Source organism: Lucilia sericata, unplaced genomic scaffold (genome assembly GCF_015586225.1).
Source record: "Lucilia sericata isolate MDLA Ls3-8-SP2 unplaced genomic scaffold, ASM1558622v1 Contig000375F_arrow, whole genome shotgun sequence".
Lineage (NCBI taxonomy): Eukaryota > Metazoa > Arthropoda > Insecta > Diptera > Calliphoridae > Lucilia > Lucilia sericata.
In genome coordinates this window covers 162,179-182,968 of record NW_023994394.1, presented here as the reverse complement: position 1 = coordinate 182,968, position 20,790 = coordinate 162,179, and the positions used below count along the sequence as shown (strand labels likewise).

General features: G+C 29.2%; 1 protein-coding gene and 1 long non-coding RNA gene across 2 annotated transcripts in view; one reads left to right on the top strand and one right to left on the bottom strand.

Annotated features, from left to right (window-relative positions):
* Positions 1–7,000, bottom strand: part of LOC119604256 — a 137,530-nt gene extending 130,530 nt beyond the window's left edge. The window contains exon 1 of the long non-coding RNA XR_005231501.1: positions 6,932–7,000. This is a non-coding gene — a long non-coding RNA (uncharacterized LOC119604256). The remainder of the gene's footprint in view (positions 1–6,931) is intronic.
* The window catches only part of LOC119604254 (inactive serine protease scarface), a 52,900-nt gene that overhangs the window by 21,892 nt on the left and 10,218 nt on the right, over positions 1–20,790 (top strand). Inside the window, exon 3 of the mRNA XM_037956753.1 lies at positions 11,417–11,590. Coding sequence (XP_037812681.1) covers positions 11,417–11,590 — 174 coding nt within the window. The remainder of the gene's footprint in view (positions 1–11,416; positions 11,591–20,790) is intronic.

The following is a 20,790-nucleotide window of genomic DNA, read 5'->3' as shown; positions in this document are numbered from 1 at the left end:
AAGCACTATATGCTTGTAATTGTTTAACAGACATCATTAAAATAAAAGCAAAAGTTTATATGCAAAAATGGTCTAAAGAAAAAATAAAAACAAAAACGTTTAATATTTTATGACAAAATTTATTATGGTTATTTTAAGTTTATTGAACTTAAGGGGGAAAAAAACAAACAACATTGAAACAGAAACATTAAAATTGTGGGTTTCTAGACTAAATTCATTAAATAAGTCTAAGCTAATGTTTACAAAGGAGAAAAAATGTTAAATAATTAATCTTAATTACCGCAACACATTTTTGTTCGATAGAAACAAAGAATATTATTTGCAAAACCTTAAACTAAATATTTCTTTTATTTAATGTTATTGACTTCTTGGGAATATACTAAAGTTATATAAATCTATGTATTCAAAAAACTCATTGATTTTAGTAATTTCCTGTTTAGGCACTTGTTGTCTTTTTAAACACAAACAATCCCCAAAGAAAGAAAAACAAAAGTGATTAAATAATACCAATACATTCAATATCAATAGCAATAAATAACTTATGGCCATATAATTAAAAATGACCATGAGATACTTAGATAAATGATATGATTTAAATTACATACAAAACACAATTTTGAAATCTGTCCATCTTATCATATGAAATTTTATACTTAAAATCATTTTAGGGGTGATTAGAGTTTTAATATCCTGAGATGTTTGGAATATTAATTAAATAGTTTTTTTTTTTTTAAGAAAATATTTATTTAAAAATTTATTGTTATATTTGGGGAGTTTTTTTAATAATTTAAGGTTATTGACTTTGGCTTTAGCTTTTAACACTTAATTAATATTTATTTTGTGCCCAAAAATAAGAACGCAATTTTTTAAGTGTTTTTTATTTTAAATCTTTTTATTACTGCAAGGTGTTAAATTGTAACATCTTGTGTATAATTTAAACATTTAATTTTATTTGTCAACAAAATATTAAAATTTGGAAGTTATTTTTTATTCTTAAAAACTTTTTTACGATTCAGTGCAAATATTTGAAATCAGTGAGTCAAAGAATTGTTTAAAAACTTTCCGTTGAGAGATCTACTTTCCTTATCTAAGACACAAACCCTAATGTATGAATACCAATTTGTCAAAAAGTTCTCTTTGATTCTTAAAGTCTTAAATAATTACAATGCAAATATTTCAAATCAGAGAATAAAACAATTGTTTAAACACGTTTTTCTGAATGATCTACTTTATTTATCTCAGACACAAACCTTCCTGCATGGATATCATTGGCTCAAGTTATTTTGCAAAGGAAAATTGTTTCGAACTCTTTAACATTTGTTTTTCTTCGACAGACTTGTATAAAAACTAGAAGCTAGTCAATAAACAATTCTATAGTTGAGAGACTAGTCATTAAACTTGTCAGTAGATTAGTCCAGAAACTAATCAATAGATTAGTCAAAAGACTAGTCCAGAAACTAGTCAATAGACTAGTCCAGAAAATGATAAATAAATTAGTCAAGAGACTAGTCAATAGACTAGTCTAGATACGAATCAATAGATTAGTCCAAAATCTAGTCATAAAAACTAGTTTAGACACTAGTCAAGACATTAACCAATCTAAATCTAGAGGCTAATCAATAGACTAGTCTAGACACCAGCCAATAGAATTGTCAATAAACAAGCCCTAGACTGATCAATTGACTAGTCTAGAGAATTGTTAATGGACTAGTCCAGAGACTAGCCCAAAGACTAGTTAATAGACTAGCCCAGAGATTAGTTCAGAAACTATTTAATAGATTAGTTTAGGGACTAGTCAATAGAATAGTCTAGAACCTAGTCTAGAGACCAGTCAGGAGACAATAGACTAGTCCAGAGTCTAGCTAATAGACAAGTCCAGAGACTAGTTCAAATAGTAATCTAGAGACTTGTCAATAGACTAGCTTGGAGACTTGTCCAGACTATGGTCAATAGACTAGTTGAAAAACTATTCAATAGATAAGTCAAGGGACTTGTCAATTGGTTAGTCTAGAAACTAGGCAATAGACTAGTTTAGAGACTAGTCTACAGACTAGCCAATAGACTAGTATAGAGGCTGGTTAATAGACTAATCTATATACTAGATAATAGACAAGTCCAGAGACTAGTCAATAGTATAGTTCAGAAACTAATCTAGAGACTAGACAATAGACTAGTATAAAGACTAGACAATAAACTAGTCTAATGACTAGGCAATAGAGTAGTCTAAAAACTAGACAATAGACTAGTCTATAGACCAGACACTAGTCTAGAGTCTAGACAATAGCCTAGTCCAAAGACTTGTCAATAGAGTAGTCTAGAGACAAGACAATAGTCTAGAGACTAGATGATAGTCTAGTTTAGTCAATAGACTAGCCCAGAGACTAGTTCAGAAACTATTTAATAGATTAGTTTGGGGACTAGTCAATAGTCTAGTCTATAGACTACTCTAGAGACCAGTAAGGAGACAATAGACTACTCCAGAGTCTAGCTAGTCAAAATACTAATCTAGAGACTTGTCAATAGATTAGCCTAGAGACTTGTCCAGACTATGGTCAATAGACTTGTCGAGAGACTAATCATTAGACTAGTCAATAGACTAGTTCAAAAACTATTCAATAGATAAGTCTAGGGACTTGTCAATAGGCTAGTCTAGAAACTAGCAATAGACTAGTCTAGAGACTAGTTAATAGACTAATCTATATACTATATAATAGACAAGTCCAGATACTAGTCAATGGTGTAGTTCAGAAACTAATCTAGAGACTAAACAATAGACTAGTCTAAAAACTAGACAATAGACTAGTCTAAAGACTAGACAATAGACTAGTCTAAAAACTAGACAATAGACTAGTCTAAAAACTAGACAATAGACTAGTCTAAAGACTAGACAATAGACTAGTCTAAAAACTAGACAATAGACTAGTCTAAAGACTAGACAATAGACTAGTCTAAAAACTAGACAATAGACTAGTCTAAAAACTAGACAATAGTCTAGAGTCTAGACAATAGACTTGTCAATAGATTATTCCAGAGACAAGTCAATAGTCTAGAGACTAAATGATAGTCTAGTTTAGTCAATAGAATAGTCCAGGAAGTCGTTAATAGACTAGTCTAGACACTAGTCAATAAATTAGTCCATAGAATAGCTAACAGATCAGTCCATAAATCAGTCAATACACCAGCCCAAGCAAATGCCTGATACACCTCAGATTTCTTCCTATTTTACCTCTAACTAGTGTTAGTAACATAAGCAAATAAAATTACTTAATACTAACACACAAAACGTAGTAATTGAATTCTATGTAAATTTAACAAATATTTATACAATTTTCCGCATTACATTTATTAATATCCCACGACCTAAAGATTTTGTACATTGTACAACAAAGTTGCCCAAAAGATTTTGTTTTAATGTTGTTGTAGATGTTAGCATATTAACAGTAGCATTACAATAATATATACATGCATATATTTTAGTTCGTTTTTAATTGTGAAATTTTAGTCAAGCTTTAAATAAATTCACAAACTAATGTTAATTTCAACTAAAACAAAAAAAAAAAACACAAACCTATAAAAAAATTTTTTTATTTGTTTTATCACATAATTAAAATGTGTGAATTTTCAAAATTCCATAAGAACAACTAACAGAAACATGGTAGAAACAACAACAAAAAAATCAAAATGCAAATATTTGTTATAATAAAAAACAACAACTATCAAGTCTTTGTGGTATTTGTTTTAAAACTATGACGTTTCAGTTGTTGCTTACTAATAGTTTTTTTCTTGTTTGCTTAATAAATTGAACTAATAATTTCATAAAACTAAACAAAACAATTAACTTCAAGAAACAAAAACAAACAAAAAAAATCAATATTAATGAAGAATATGATCATTTAATAATGTTATTTATATATAACAATAATAATGTTATTGTAAAGCCTCTTCAATAATAATAATAATAATGATTATTATAAAGTGATAATGATGATAATGTTTGTTGTTTTTTTAGTTTTTTTTCTGCTGTTGAGTGTATGTAAACATACAGTTAACAACTCACATTAACATGTCATTTAACAGTTGCTGCTGCTGTCTGTTGGCGTTGTTGTTTTTAATATTTTTTTGTTTTATTAATAATAATATTATTATTATTTGTATGCATTTGTTTATTAATCATTAATTTGTTAAGAGAGGGAAGTTGTCAGAGACTTGAGTCAAATTAAAAAAAATCTATAAAAACGTTTGAACTTTGTTGTGAAACTACTATATACAATGTTTATCTAAAATCTTATAAATAATTTCTTAACTGCCTTAAAGTATACCAAGTTTATTAAACATTTAATTACAGCTAAAATTCTTGGAATATTCTCGAATAAAAGTCTATAGACTAGCAAATTAACTGTCCTTTAACTAATCCATATATTAGTCCACAGACTAGTCAATAGTTCAGAGACTAGTCCACAGATTAATTTACAGTTAATTCTTGGAATTTTCCCGAATGAAATAGACTGTCCATAAAATAGTCCATAGATTGGTCCACAGACTAGTCAGTTCAGAGACTAGTCCATATATTAGTCCACAGACTAGTCAATAGTTCAGTGACTAGTCCATAGATTAATTTACAGGTTATTCTTGGAATATTCCCGAATGAAATAGACTGTCCTAAGACTATTCCATAGATTAGTTCATAGACTACTTAACAGACAAGTCATTAGAGAAGAGGTTCTATATGTAGTTTATATATTAGTCAATAGATTAGTTCATAGATTAGTCAATAGACTCAATAGGTCCACAGACTAGACTATAAACTAGCGTCTAGTCCATAGACTAAACAATAGACTAGCCACTTGACCAGTCACTAGACTAATTTATAGACCACTCCATAGTCTAGTTCATATACTAGTCCATATACTATAGACTAGTCAATAGACTTCCCCATAGTCTAGTTCATAGAATAGTCTAAAGACTAATTTATAGACTAGTCAATAGATTAGTTTATAGTTTATAGATTACTCCAACAACTAGTTCATATACTAGTCCATAGACTACCCAATAGGCTAGCTTATAGACTTCTCCATAGTCTAATACATAGACTAGCCAATAGACTTGTTTATACAGTACTTCATAGTCTAGGTCATACATAAGTCCATGGATCAGTCAATAGACTGGTTTATAGACTTCTTCATAGTCTAGTTCATAGATTAGTCTAAAGACTAGTTCATGAACTGGACAAAAGACTAGCCAATATACTACTCAATAGATTAGTTTATATACTACTCTATAAACTTTTTCATTTACTAGTCTATAAACTATTCAATAGACTAGTTTATAGACTTCTCCATAGCCTAATTCATAGACTAGTCTAAAGACTAGTTCATGCACAAGTCCAAAGACTAGCCAATGGACTAGTCAATAGTTTAGTTTATAGATTACTCCATAGTCTAGTTCATAGACTAGCCAATAGACTAGTTTATACACTACTCCATAGTCTAAGTCATACACTAGTCCATGAATTAGTCAATAGACTAGTCTATAGATTACTCTAATTCATAAACTAGTCCATATACTAGCCAATAGATTAGTTTATAGATTTCTCCATAGTCTAGTTTATAGACTTCTTCATGGACTAGTTCATGGATTAGTCAAAAGATTAGTTTATGGACTGCTCCCTAATCTAGGTCTTAGAATAGTCCATAGACTAGCCAATAGACTTGTTTATAGACTACTCCAAAATCTAGTTAATTGACTAGTCCATAGACTAGTTTATAGACCACTCCATAGACTACTTAGTTCATAAACTTATTTATGGACTACTCTATGGTGTAGTTCATAGACTAGCCAATAGACTAGTTTATAGACTACTCTATACACCAGGTCATATTCTTGTCCCTAGACTAGTCTTTAGACTAGTCAATAGCCTAATTCATAGACTAATCTATTTGAAAACTTTTTTCGTGGGAAAAATTTTCAAGCTTTAAAATTTTCTCACTCATTTGTCATTTAGCAATAAATGTCGGTATTTATAGATAACGATACGTTTACTCAACTTTTTGAGAAAAAAAATCCGATTTCAGCTTATTAAGTTTTAATATTTTAAAACGCCTGACCATAAACGATATAATGAAAAAGAAAGCCAGCTAAAGCTGACTAACAAATTTATTAAAAAAATCACTAAGATAAGAGTTAATTATCAACTGGTTTAAATATGTTTAAGGCAATCAAAATTGAATTCAGTGCATTTTAATGGCACACATAAATTTAAGCTTAATTAACTCACAATTTAATAATTAAAAACAAATTCCCACTGCCCGACTGGTTGCAGGTGTCCAAACGTAAATCATGTCTTAAATTATTTAAACATTAAAAAAACGAGTCTACTAGCGGGATATTCCCGGACATCCAGATGATTTTAACGATTATTTGTTTAATATTTCATTATTATTATTATTTTAAGCTTACTGTGTCAAAGTCAAGTTTATATTAGATTTTTTTTTTTTTTTTTTTTGTTTAAAAATAACAAATTGTGTGAGTTTTTTTCTGAATTGTATGAGAAAAGTGTTTTATTATTTATTTTATTTGTGTGTTTTACCCACAAAGTTACCATTTTTGGCGAGAGTGATGAATAATTTTTTTTTTTATAAAATAGAGAAAAAATTTCAAAAAACACTTATACGCGACAAATTATTTGTTTTTTGTAAAAAAATGAAATGTTTTATGAACGAATAAAACTGTTGAGGCGTCTACATTTTAAACTCCCACGTTTTAGTTAAGAATTTATTTTAATACGATGATTAGTGGGCCAAACCAAGTGCTAATGTATATGAGTTGGTTTTTAACACAAACTGACGTAATTATTCATATATAAAATTAATATATTTATTGAGGTGATTAAGTAAATTAATAAAGAAAAAACAAATTGTAAAAATAAACTTACCAGAAACGGAAGATGTGTAAAAAACAAAACGTAGTTCAAATGCAGGGTAGTTAAACAATTAAGCTGTAAAGAAAAATATAATATTATTTATAAATAAATTGCAAAATAATTGTTTAAACAAATTTTAAAAAATTTCCAAATTTTTATATAATTTCCCTTATTTTTAAACAAATTCAAAAGTTTATAGTTAATTTAAAGTTTTAATTTGTACCAATTTTGTCATAAAAACTTTAAAACAAAAGACTTAAGACACAAACCTACAATGTCACCAAAACAAAACAAAAGACTTAAGACACATACCCAAAGTTAAAAGCTAGTAGGGAGTCTCTATTGCAACAGATTTCCCAAAGGGAAATGAATTTGAATTAAAACAAAGCATTTTCTTTTCAATTTAAATTAAATAACAAGACCCTGAAAACGAAAAATTACAAAAACTAATAAAAAATTTTAAAAGAAAATTAAACAATGAATTCAATTTAATTACCCAAAAAACAAACAATAGCCACTATAAAAACACCTAAACCAAATCGCCCTTTCCCCTATCATCAAACCTAAATTTTCAAATAAATTACCCACTATCAATAAATAAATTAATCATTATTAATCAATGACAACAAATCTCAAAAACTTTCAATTTCTTTAATCAAAACGAAACAGATCTTTAGCATGCAATTTTTAGCCCAAACAAAAAATGTTACTTGTTGCTGTTCCAAACCCATCATAAACGTTTTAATTTATACATTTTAATCAGTAGCACAGAACTTTGGTTAATTAGAGTTTTTTTTTTTCGTGTAATTTTTTGAGGTGTCTATATATAATTGAACTTTGGCTTTGTGGTTTAACCATGATTTTTTTATGTTTGTGTTTCTATAAGTTTCCATTGAATCTCCATAATCTTGGTGTTTTATAGGAAAATTAAAAATTTGAAGGTAAATTGTTTATTTATTGTTTATTCTAGCTGTTGTTTTGTTTTGTTTAGTTGTGTCTTTGTCTTTTATTTATTTTAGCAATTTTTGGTGTGTATGTAAATGTGTCTTTGTGTAAGCATGTTAACAAATTGCTTACAATTCATAATAAAGTAATGAAACGGAAAAGTTTTACCAAAAAACTTTATAGACTAGACTATAGACTAGACTATAGACTAGACTATAGACTAGACTATAAGACTACTAGACTAGACTATAGACTAGACTATAGACTAGGACTATAGACTAGACTATAGACTATACTAAGAACTAGACTAAGACTAGACTATAGACTAGACTATAGACTAGACTATAGACTAGACTATAGACTAGACTAAGACTAGACTATAGACTAAGACTATAGCTAGACTATGACTAGACTACAGACTAGACTATAGACTAGACTATAGACTAGACTATAGACTAGACTATAGACTAGACTATAGACTAGACTATAGACTAGACTATAGACTAGACTATAGACTAGACTATAGACTAGACTATAGACTAGACTACAGACTAGACTATAGACTAGACTATAGACTAGACTACAGACTAGACTATAGACTAGACTATAGACTAGACTATAGACTAGACTATAGACTAGACTATAGACTAGACTATAGACTAGACTATAGACTAGACTATAGACTAGACTATAGACTAGACTATAGACTAGACTATAGACTAGACTATAGACTAGACTATAGACTAGACTATAGACTAGACTATAGACTAGACTATAGACTAGACTATAGACTAGACTATAGACTAGACTATAGACTAGACTATAGACTAGACTATAGACTAGACTATAGACTAGACTATAGACTAGACTTTAGACTAGACTATAGACTAGACTATAGACTAGACTATAGACTAGACTATAGACTAGACTATAGACTAGACTATAGACTAGACTATAGACTAGACTATAGACTAGACTATAGACTAGACTATAGACTAGACTATAGACTAGACTATAGACTAGACTATAGACTAGACTATAGACTAGACTATAGACTAGACTATAGACTAGACTATAGACTAGACTATAGACTAGACTATAGACTAGACTATAGACTAGACTATAGACTAGACTATAGACTAGACTATAGACTAGACTATAGACTAGACTATAGACTAGACTATAGACTAGACTATAGACTACTACTATAGACTAGACTATAGACTAGACTATAGACTAGACTATAGACTAGACTATAGACTAGACTATAGACTAGACTATAGACTAGACTATAGACTAGACTATAGACTAGACTATAGACTAGACTATAGACTAGACTATAGACTAGACTATAGACTAGACTATAGACTAGACTATAGACTAGACTATAGACTAGACTATAGACTAGACTATAGACTAGACTATAGACTAGACTATAGACTAGACTATAGACTAGACTATAGACTAGACTATAGACTAGACTATAGACTAGACTATAGACTAGACTATAGACTAGACTATAGACTAGACTATAGACTAGACTATAGACTAGACTATAGACTAGACTATAGACTAGACTATAGACTAGACTATAGACTATATAGACTAGACTATAGACTAGACTATAGACTAGACTATAGACTAGACTATAGACTAGACTATAGACTAGACTATAGACTAGACTATAGACTAGACTATAGACTAGACTATAGACTAGACTATAGACTAGACTATAGACTAGACTATAGACTAGACTATAGACTAGACTATAGACTAGACTATAGACTAGACTATAGACTAGACTATAGACTAGACTATAGACTAGACTATAGACTAGACTATAGACTAGACTATAGACTAGACTATAGACTAGACTATAGACTAGACTATAGACTATCTAGACTATAGACTAGACTATAGACTAGACTATAGACTAGACTATAGACTAGACTATAGACTAGACTATAGACTAGACTATAGACTAGACTATAGACTAGACTATAGACTAGACTATAGACTAGACTATAGACTAGACTATAGACTAGACTATAGACTAGACTATAGACTAGACTATAGACAAGACTATAGACTATAGACTAGACTATAGACAAGACTATAGACTAGACTATAGACTAGACTATAGACTAGACTATAGACTAGACTATAGACTAGACTATAGACTAGACTATAGACTAGACTAGAAAATTAAAAAAAAAAAATTCAAACAAAAAATTTTCTTTCGTAACTATTTAGACAAAATTTCGCGTATTTTTAAAATTCTAAGATGATGCTTTTTTTTTCCTCAACAGCTAATTTTTTCAATTTGTTGTTCTTTTTGTTTGTGTTTTTTATTTGATTCAATGTTCAATGTTGCTGTTAAAAGTGATGTTTTTTTTATGATACAGTGACATATGCCAAAGTTAAAGTCATTTAAACATTTATCGCTGCCAAAATGGCTAAACATTAGTGGTATCTATAAGATATGCATAAACATAAATCTATAGAGGTATTCTGTAGCAAAAAAAAAAAATTCTAGATGGGTGTTGCTCATTTAATAAATTATTGTGCAGTTTTTTTTTTCTTGGTGTATTCTAAGCAATTGGTGGCAATATGTTGTTTATTCTAAGACAGAGAGGTCAATATTAAGCTTAAACTCTAGCATTTTTATGGCAATTTTTTTTTTTCTTTTTGGTTGGTAAAGCATAAAGTAGAAGGTGTTATAAACGAGTCTTTAAGAATTAACAACTAAACGTGCTCAAATAACTAATGACAGTTCATTTATTAGTGTGAATAACTTAAACATTTATAATAATAATATTTTTTTTTCGTTTTTGTGTGTGAATATAAGAATATAATTTGTTATTTGTGTGACGTCTGTATTGGGTTCTATAACTGTCTGTATGTCTGTCAATTTATAAGTTGAACTGACCATTCATCTATATGTCTGTCTCTCTGTTTATATGTGCAATGATTTAAATTTAACCTTTTTAACCTGTTTTTTTAATTAACTTACAAGTGGTTAATGTTAATGTTAAATATATTTTAAATGAAAAAAACAACCAACAAATTATTAAGTGGTTATTAATTGTTACACAAACAAAACCGCAATTAAATTTTAAATTTTAATAAAAATTGTTTAAAATTATTGACCAAAAATAATTATCTTATAAAATGTCAACTTTTGCCTTTACATTTTTATTATAAATGTGTTTTTTTTTTTTTTTTTTTAATTTTTTGGTTGTTGTCATTAAATTAAGTTTAATCAGTTTGAAATGCTTAAAATTTTGAAAAGATTGATGATGTTTATATTAATTTTTATAATCATAAGTCATCAATAATTACGTTATCTTATGGCTGCTGTGAGTGCTGCTTCATAGTAATATTTTGCCAAAAAATTTAAAATTTAAATTTTGTTGGAATTTGTGTGTTTATGTTTATTTGTTTAATTAAAATTTTTTGGTTAATTGCAACATCTTTTAATGAATTGCAGTTTATAATGTGTGCGCATTTTAGTCAAACTAATGTAATTTTTTTTATTTTTGTAATTTCTAGAATTGTGCCCCTGAAGAAAATGTATGTTGTACTTATAATCCCCCCACACCAGCCCCAACACCAGCTCCCACTACACCAAAACCTTTTATTACTTGTTCTGCCAATATGGCCTGTGTAGCAGCCCGTGATTGTCGCAATGGTGAAATCCTTAGCAATGCTGTTGTTAATTTAGAGGTAAGTTGTTGTTGTTTTTTTATTATTAAAATAAAATAAAAAAAAATTATGCAAAAATTTACTAAATTCATACACTTTATGCACATATGTTTGTAAATTATTGTGTAAATTAATCATCATAATATGTATGTAATCAATATTTTACACACATACATATGTACCTATGTCTGTCTGTCCGTCTCTATAAATATTAAATTTGTTTATTCAGATTCTCACACAACCAGCCAATAATGTTGTAAGCATTGTTGAAATTTGTTGTACTTGTTGTTAATTCTTAAGTTACATAAACAATAACAACAAGTAGCTGCTGCAGCAATAATAACAACAACAACAATAGCATCAACAAAAAAAATAGTGTCACATAACAAAAATCAATATTGTTATTGTATACTTTGCTCTCTCATACATAAATTGTGTGAGTGCAAGATTAAAAACAAAAGATTTAAGACACGAACTTTTATTTTTTTTTTTTTTTTGTGTCAAAATAAAATCTTAAAAAGGCTTCACGAAACTTATAAGGGAAAGGGAGTTAATAAATATATATGCAATAGTTTTATTTATATGAAAAAAAATAATAAGGAAGCAAAGTTTTGTTTTTATAACACCAAAGAAGAAAAATATAATGACAGCTTAACAAAGTCTCTAGCTTTAATCGAAGGCTTTGGGTCTAGTTTGATAGATATACGTTTCCAGACAATTGGTCTGTAAACTTAAGTAGATGAAGCTCCATAAAACCTTCTTTTGGGCTCTTAATTGGAGAACAAATATTATTGCGTATATTTTGTGAACTTAAGCCTAAAAATATGCTAAACTTTGCATCGTAAATTCTGGGAATATTCGTGACAAAAGCTAAAAGTCTGAGAAAGGAAGCAAAACGGAATAGAACCCTCTAGCCCTAGGATGACAGATGTTATTTTACAGTCAATTGGCTCGTAAAGTTGAGTAGATGGGCCGCCAATATACTTTAAATCTGTCACTCTATGGCCACCTAAGTCGAACCAGTTAACGAGACACGAATGTCAAAATCTTCAATTCTCATTCTAGTTTCAGAACTTTAACAAATATTAAGTTTTCCATTTTTAGAAATGTTCAAGAAAAAATAAACGCCTAAAAATATGCTGCAATTTGCTTAAAGAATTCTAGGAATATTCGAGATAAAACTTATAATTTTGTTAAAATATCTCTAAAGGAAAATAGCATTTCGATTGATGAAAAAAGTATGTCTGATCCCGGAAATATCTGATATCTTCAGCAAATAGTTTTGAACAAACATACGGAAAGACAGACAGACGGAATATAAAGAATCTGAATATATAATTCATTGGCCTCAACATCACAATAGAACGAAATAAAGTGGACGTAATAGACGTTTCATTGGGTATTAAAACAATTCAAAAACTTTCATATTTAATTATATTCGTGAATATTCAAGGATTTTATTTTCTTGATGTTTATATTAAGTGTGGCATACTTTTAGAGGATTGTAAACTAAGTTGGCAAACTAAAAGAAATGAATATTGAAATTATATGTTAAAAAAGGTTTGGAAATATTAACAATAACGAAATCAACTCCTCGAATATTCGCGAAAACAATTAAAATTTAGAAAATCCTCCTCATGATTGAAATTTCTTACACCAAATTTCTTTTTATTTAGTAAAAATTCGAACCTTTTTATAATAATACAAGTTCAGGTTTATAATCTGAAAAAAATCTTAATTGCATTGACAGGAAAAAAATTTACTTTTAAACACATAGCAGCCTTATTATCTCTAACACCTCTTGCTAAGGAAAATTTTAATTGGTGGCAAGTAAAACCAGGGGGAAAGCACCACAAAAACAACAATATAACAACAACATAAGTTATATATTTACTACAATTACTAAGTATGTGTATATTTGATTATATGATTGCATTGAGTAGCCAGTGTGTTAATGCCCAGTTGCAGTCCGTCAAACAGACGGCCTGCCAGCAAGGCAGCATTTGGTAGGGCCAACAGCAACAACAATTGAGTGTTGTTAGTCAATTGGAGTAGTAGTAGGCCTTTTTTATTTTGAATGCCTTTAAATGCCGGTTTGTTATGTTATACGTATATATTTATAACTATAGAGCATGGTGCCAGTCTCAGCCTTCAACGACCTTGTCGTGCATTTTTCGCATAATTCATGGGCAATGCTCTTATAAGCTCCAAAAACATATTTTCATATCTCAAAATATATGTACATATGTTTGTACAAATACGTTGGGTTTTGTTAGTATACAAATCCAGTGAATACGTAAAATAATCAAGCCAGCCACCCGACCAACTGATTGACCAAGAAAATACAACAACCAGGCAAAGTCAAATAAACAACAAACCAACTGAGTGACCAACAAACCTACTGACATTTATACATAATTTAACTAACATTAAGGTATTTTCCTCTTCGCACTCTGGCAAATTAAGGAATTTTTACATTAACTTTTTTTTGAGTTTTTTTCATTTCACATTTTTTTTTTGGCGTTTCCAACAAAAATTTCAGTTGTGGCATGTGGATTTCCATTGAGGCATTTAATGTTTATTTTGTTTAATTTTTTATTTTTGTAAATTTACTTCAACTTTGTTTATGTTTTTGTTGTAGTTTTTTATGTAAAATAGTTTTTGGATGTTGTGCTATTTTAAGCTTTCTAGGGAATTTGTAGTAAACCCTTTTCTGATTTACAGGTTAAAGAAATATACCTTCAGATGAAACTACTTGCAATAATTAAACTTGTACAAGGCTTTGTCCAGGATAACTGAACTAGAAACGAACTAGAATTGAACTAGAAACGAACTAGAACTGAACTAGAACTGAACTAGAACTGAACTAGAACTGAACTAGAACTGAACTAGAACTGAACTAGAACTGAACTAGAACTGAACTAGAACTGAACTAGAACTGAACTAGAACTGAACTAGAACTGAACTAGAACTGAACTAGAACTGAACTAGAACTGAACTAGAACTGAACTAGAACTGAACTAGAACTGAACTAGAACTGAACTAGAACTGAACTAGAACTGAACTAGAACTGAACTAGAACTGAACTAGAACTGAACTAGAACTGAACTAGAACTGAACTAGAACTGAACTAGAACTGAACTAGAACTGAACTAGAACTGAACTAGAACTGAACTAGAACTGAACTAGAACTGAACTAGAACTGAACTAGAACTGAACTAGAACTGAACTAGAACTGAACTAGAACTGAACTAGAACGAACTAGAACGAACTAGAACTGAACTAGAACTGAAACTAGGAACTGAAACTAGAACGACTCAGGAACTGAACTAGAATCTGACTCGAACTGAACTAGACCTGAACTAGACTGAACTAGAACTGAACTAGAACTGAACTAGAACTGAACTAGAACGAACTAGAACTGACTAGAACTGAACTAGAACGACTAGAACTAGAACTACTGAACTAGAACTGAATCTAGAACTGAACTAGAACTGAACTAGAACTGAAACTAGAACTGAACTAGAACTGAAACTAGAACTGAACTAGAACTGAACTAGAACTGACTAGAACTGACTAGAACTGAACTAACTGACTAGAACTGAACTACTGAACTTAGAACTGAACTAGAACTGAACTAGAAACTTGAACTAGAACTGGAAACTAGAAACTGACTAGAACTGAACTAGAACTGAACTAGGAACTGACTAGAACTGAACTAGAACTGAAACTAGAACTGAACTAGACTGAACTAGAACTGACCTAGAACTGACTACAACTGAACTAGAACTGAACTAGAACTGAACTAGAACTGAACTAGAACTGAACTAGAACTGAACTAGAACTGAACTAGAGCTGAACTAGAACTGATCTAGAACTTAACTAGTTGAGGAACTAATTTATTCTTCCTGGGAATTTGAAAAAAATACAAAAACTGTCATATTTTATTTTGTTCGTGAATATTCCAAGAATTTATCTTATTATTTATATTAAGTATGGAATATTTTCAGGCAATTATAAAGACTTAGCAAACATGTAAGTTTTGAAGACAACAGATCTTTGAAGCAAAAATTTTATATAAAATTCTAAATCAATCGTATAAAGGGAATTACTTAATACTTTAGAAAATGAGCAATTTATTATTTCAGCTACTGTTAGTGTGTAGTTCATTATGGCATCAAATAGTAGTGTATAATTTAACATGTTCACTTGATGCTTCAGCCATAAATATTATTTTCCCTAAACAAGTCAATACAAAATATTCATTCGTACGCTTCTTACTGGTATGTTAAGTAAGATCTCATCAGTTAAAGCCAATATTTAGTTTAGTTTTGTTGAGATGTTATGGTGTTTTATTTTGTTTTCGTATGTTTAAATTTAAAGTGGGAAAATTATAACTACAAGTTGCTAGTATTTAGTACATATTTTTGTTTTTTTTTTTAACATATTTTGTTTAATTTTATTGGGTGTCATTTGTGTAGTTTTTTTCTTATTTTGTTTTTTTTTTTTTTTTGGCATCAACATTTCAGTTGAGCCATAATTCACCAACAACCGCCAGTCAGACAGACATGTACAAATGTATATGATACATACTTTTGTTGTCAATACATTACATTACATTGTGCATATCAAGGCACAACAACTAAAGCAGCAAATAGCTACATTATTCAGCAGCAACAACAGCAGCAGCTACAGCACCAGTTAAACAAAAATGCAGTTTATGTTGCTGTTGTTAACAATATTATGCAATATATTATTGTGATAAAGGGTTACAGGTTGAAAATTAACAATTTTATATGCGTTTTCGTTTTTTTTATTTTTTTTTTTATTTTTTTCTACTCTGTACTTATAAATGTGTACACAGACATTTTAATGGTAAGGAATGTAAAATGATTACATTTTTAAACAAATTTTGATGAAGAGCATTAAAGCAAAAGGACGTTTGTAATGTTGTTTTTTTTTTTTGCTTTGCAAAAAGATTAGCATTTTTTTATATAAAGCAGATAATTTATTTTTAATTTTTTTGCTTATTTTGAAAACTGCAAGGCATGTTAAATGGTTTAAAGGAATTTCTAATTAACTTCCATATAAAAATGTTGTTCCTTGAAGGAGTTTTAGAACATGATGGCATATTTTCCAATTAAATATTCATTATAAAACTTTTTGCATAAAAAGCACGACGAAAAACTATTCTAAATAAATTTTTCGTAAAAAGCTCTTTTAAAGCATTTTCCATAAAAAGCTCTTTCAACACTTTTTTGCATAAAAAGCTCTTTTAAAAGCCTGTAAAAGGATTTTTCATAAAAAACTTTTGAGCTTTTCCAGTAAAATCTCTTAAAAAAAAGTTTTTTCATAAAAAGCTCTTTTAAAAACTGTTTTTCCCAAAATGCTCTTTTAAAAGCTTTTTTCAAAAGACATTTACAGCTCTTCAACAATAATTTTTCATAAAACTCTTTATTCACAAGTAATTTTTGCACAAGTTCTTCAAATACGCTTTTTCATAAAAAATTGTTTAAAAAGCTTTTACATGGTTTTACCAACAAAAAGCTTTTATGCTTTTTAACATCAATAAATAAAATGAATTATTTGCATATACATAAAAGCTCTTCAAAATTAGTTTTTTAAAAAAAAGGCTTTTTTATAAAATGCATCTTATAAAGCTTTTTTTCATACAAAAATATCTATTTTTTTAATTTTTCTCACATTAAGGGCTTTTTCCTACCAAAAAGCTTTTACCATATAAAAAACTGTTTCACATCAATATTATTTCACATAAAAGCTTCTCGATTGAAACACAAAACGTCTTTTTGTATGAAATGCTTAGGTACATAAAAAGCTTTTACATGTTTTGCACATAGGATTCATTTATATTAAAAGCTTGCTTCATTAAAACAATATTTTTATAAAGAGCTTTATGAATAATGCTTACTTACTGCTATTACTGCAATTGAAAGCGTTATGTACCTAAAAAGCTTCTAAAAACGTTTTTTTTACAAAAAAAGTCAAGACTATTCTAAAGTCCAGACTATAGCCTAGTCTATAGCCCAGACTATAGCGTAGTCTATATTCCAGACTATAGCGTAGCCTATAGTTCAGACTATAGCCTAGTTTATAGTTCAGACTATAGCCTAGCCTATAATCCAGACTATAGTCTAGTCTATATTCCAGACTATAGCCTAGTCTATAGTCCAGACTATAGCCTAGTCTATAGTCCAGACTATAGCGTAGTCTACTGTCCAGACTATAGCCTAGTCTATAGTCCAGACTATAGCCTAGTCTATAGTCCAGACTATAGCCTAGTTTATAGTTCAGACTATAGCCTAGTCTATATTCCAGACTATAGTCTAGTCTATATTCCAGACAATAGCCTAGTCTATAGTCCAGACTATAGCCTAGTCTATAGTCCAGACTATAGTCTAGTCTATATTCCAGACTATAGTCTAATCTATAGTCCAGAATAAGGTCTTGTCTATTGTTCAGACTGTAATCTAGTCTATAGTGCAGATAATAGTCTAGTTTATAGTCCAGACTAAAGTCTTGTCTATAGTTAAGACTATAGTCTAGTCTGTAGTCCAGATTATTGTCTATTCTAAAGTCCAGACTATAGTCTACTTTATTTACCATGCAATAGTCCGTAGTCCAGACTAAAGTCTAGTTCAGACTGCAGTCTAGTCTATAGTTCAGATTATAATTTAGTCAATAGTCCAGACTATAGTCTAGTCTATAGACCAGATTTTAGTTTAGTCTATAGTCATGTTAATAGTTTAGTCTACAGCGTTTTCTACCTAAAAAGCTTCTTAAACGATTTTTTGTATAAAAAGCTTTTTTCACGTAAAAGGTCTTTAATTTCCTTAATATGTGTTAATTACAAAAAAAAAATGAACCTCCTAAAAATGTTCATTGATTTGGCACCTTTTAAACCCCATTTAAATACACTATTCCAGTTTTATTTATTATCTACAATTTAGTGACAAAGAGTTAAAACTTTGCAACAAAGTAACTCTTTCCACTTGTTTCCAATAAAAAAAACTCAATTCATTAACTTTAAACAACAAACTATAAACATAATAATAACTTGGTAACGATTTTCTTATGACCCTTATTAAATTAATGGCCCAAAAGAAAACAAGTCTGTTCAACAAATTTGAATTGAAAAAAAAGCTTGCCTTAAGGAAAATTTTAAATGGTATTTTAAACAAAAAAACTGCAAACTGCATTGTAATAATTTAAAAGCCATTAAACAGTTTAAAAAAACGAAGTGAGAGCAAACGAAGAAAAGTAGGTGGTATAATGGATAAAGCCTAAATGGTTTTATTTATTAGTTGCTAATGTTAGCAAACCATCAATGTTGATGATCATGATGTTGATGGCTATGATTTCCTGCTTTATATACATATTTTTCATACATATTTGGCTTAAAAATAATAATAATAAAGTTAAAGAAATCTGTTCATGTTTTGTTTGAAGTTTTAGACAACAAGGTCTAGGTCTTTTTAAGGCTTGGCTTTAATAAATTTATATAGTTTATGATGTGAGTTTGCTTGCATGCCAAAAACAGTTTTAATTCAATTTGGAAATCATTCATTCATAATGCAAAAACAAAAAACAACATTTTCCTTTCAACTTTAACATAAACTACAATACCCGCCACAACTATTCATTAATAATAATATGATGTCATAATAATGTTTTTGATTTATATTTTTTTCTAAGCGAAAAAAAAATGAAACAAATGATTGAAGGACAAGTTGCAATTTATTAATTAGAAAATATTTAACAGCAAAAGAAGTACTAATTCCCATTAAATACTTGTACACAGAAGTAATAAAAATTCAATTAAAATGTATTGCTGTAAGAAATAGTATAAGAAATAGTATAAGATTTCCAAGCGGTAAGTTGATGCCACCCATTCATTACATGTAGCACATATCTGCCTCAGAAATAACAATGTAAAATGAAATTAATCCAAAAACTTAAAAAAAAAAAAAAAAAAAAAAACATAATTTTTTTTCCATACTTAAAGATTTGAATTTAAAATGCCACATAATAAATCCACTTAATGATAAAATATTCACATACTTACAAAAACGGACAGACAGACATACAAGTTTAAAAAGAAAAAAATCTACTTGTATTTCAATTGAGGTTTATTGTGTTGATTAATAGATTGTTTTTATTTTGTACATTTGTGTATTTTATTTTAATTTTTCTTGTTGTTTTTGTTGCTTTTGAGGAAGAACCAAACGGAACAATTGTAGATTTATTTGTCTGTCCGGCTTACTGTGTAGCTATGTCAGTTTGGTTTGAAATTTAAGATGTTGTTGTTGTTTTTTTTTTATTGAAAAACAAAAACGAAATTGCAAAATTGTATTGTTGTTGTTATTGTGTTCTTTTGTAATTCTAATGTAATCATATTTCATCAAGTGTTTTGAATGTTTGCATGCCATGGAATGACCTGCCATTCTTTTGAAGAAGAGAAACACAAACACATTTTTTTAGAATGTTTAAGCTTTTTTCTAACAAATGGTTTATAGTTGCAATTTGCAAATGCAGCTTACATGTTTATGACCTAAATTTGTTAAATTAATAGTACATATTGCAGTTCTTTTGTTATAATTTCTTGTTAAACAATTTGGTCTTTTATCATGTACTTGGTATCAGTTTCACAAATTGTAAAATTGAATGGGGTGTTTTGAAGATTAAATCGAACTTAATGAAAATGACACAATATTAAATTTCAGAGCTGAACTAGAACTGAACTAGAACTGAACTAGAACTGAACTGAACTAGAACTGAACTAGAACTGAACTAGAACTGAACTAGAACTGAACTAGAACTGAACTAGAACTGAACTAGAACTGAACTAGAACTGAACTAGAACTGAACTAGAACTGAACTAGAACTGAACTAGAACTGAACTAGAACTGAACTAGAACTGAACTAGAACTAGAACTAGAACTGACTAGAACTGAACTAGAACTGAACTAGAACTGAACTAGAACTAGAACTGAACTAGAACTGAACTAGAACTGAACTAGAACTGAACTAGAACTGAACTAGAACTGAACTAGAACTGAACTAGAACTGAACTAGAACTGAACTAGAACTGAACTAGAACTGAACTAGAACTGAACTAGAACTGAACTAGAACTGAACTAGAACTGAACTAGAACTGAACTAGAACTGAACTAGAACTGAACTAGAACTGAACTAGAACTGAA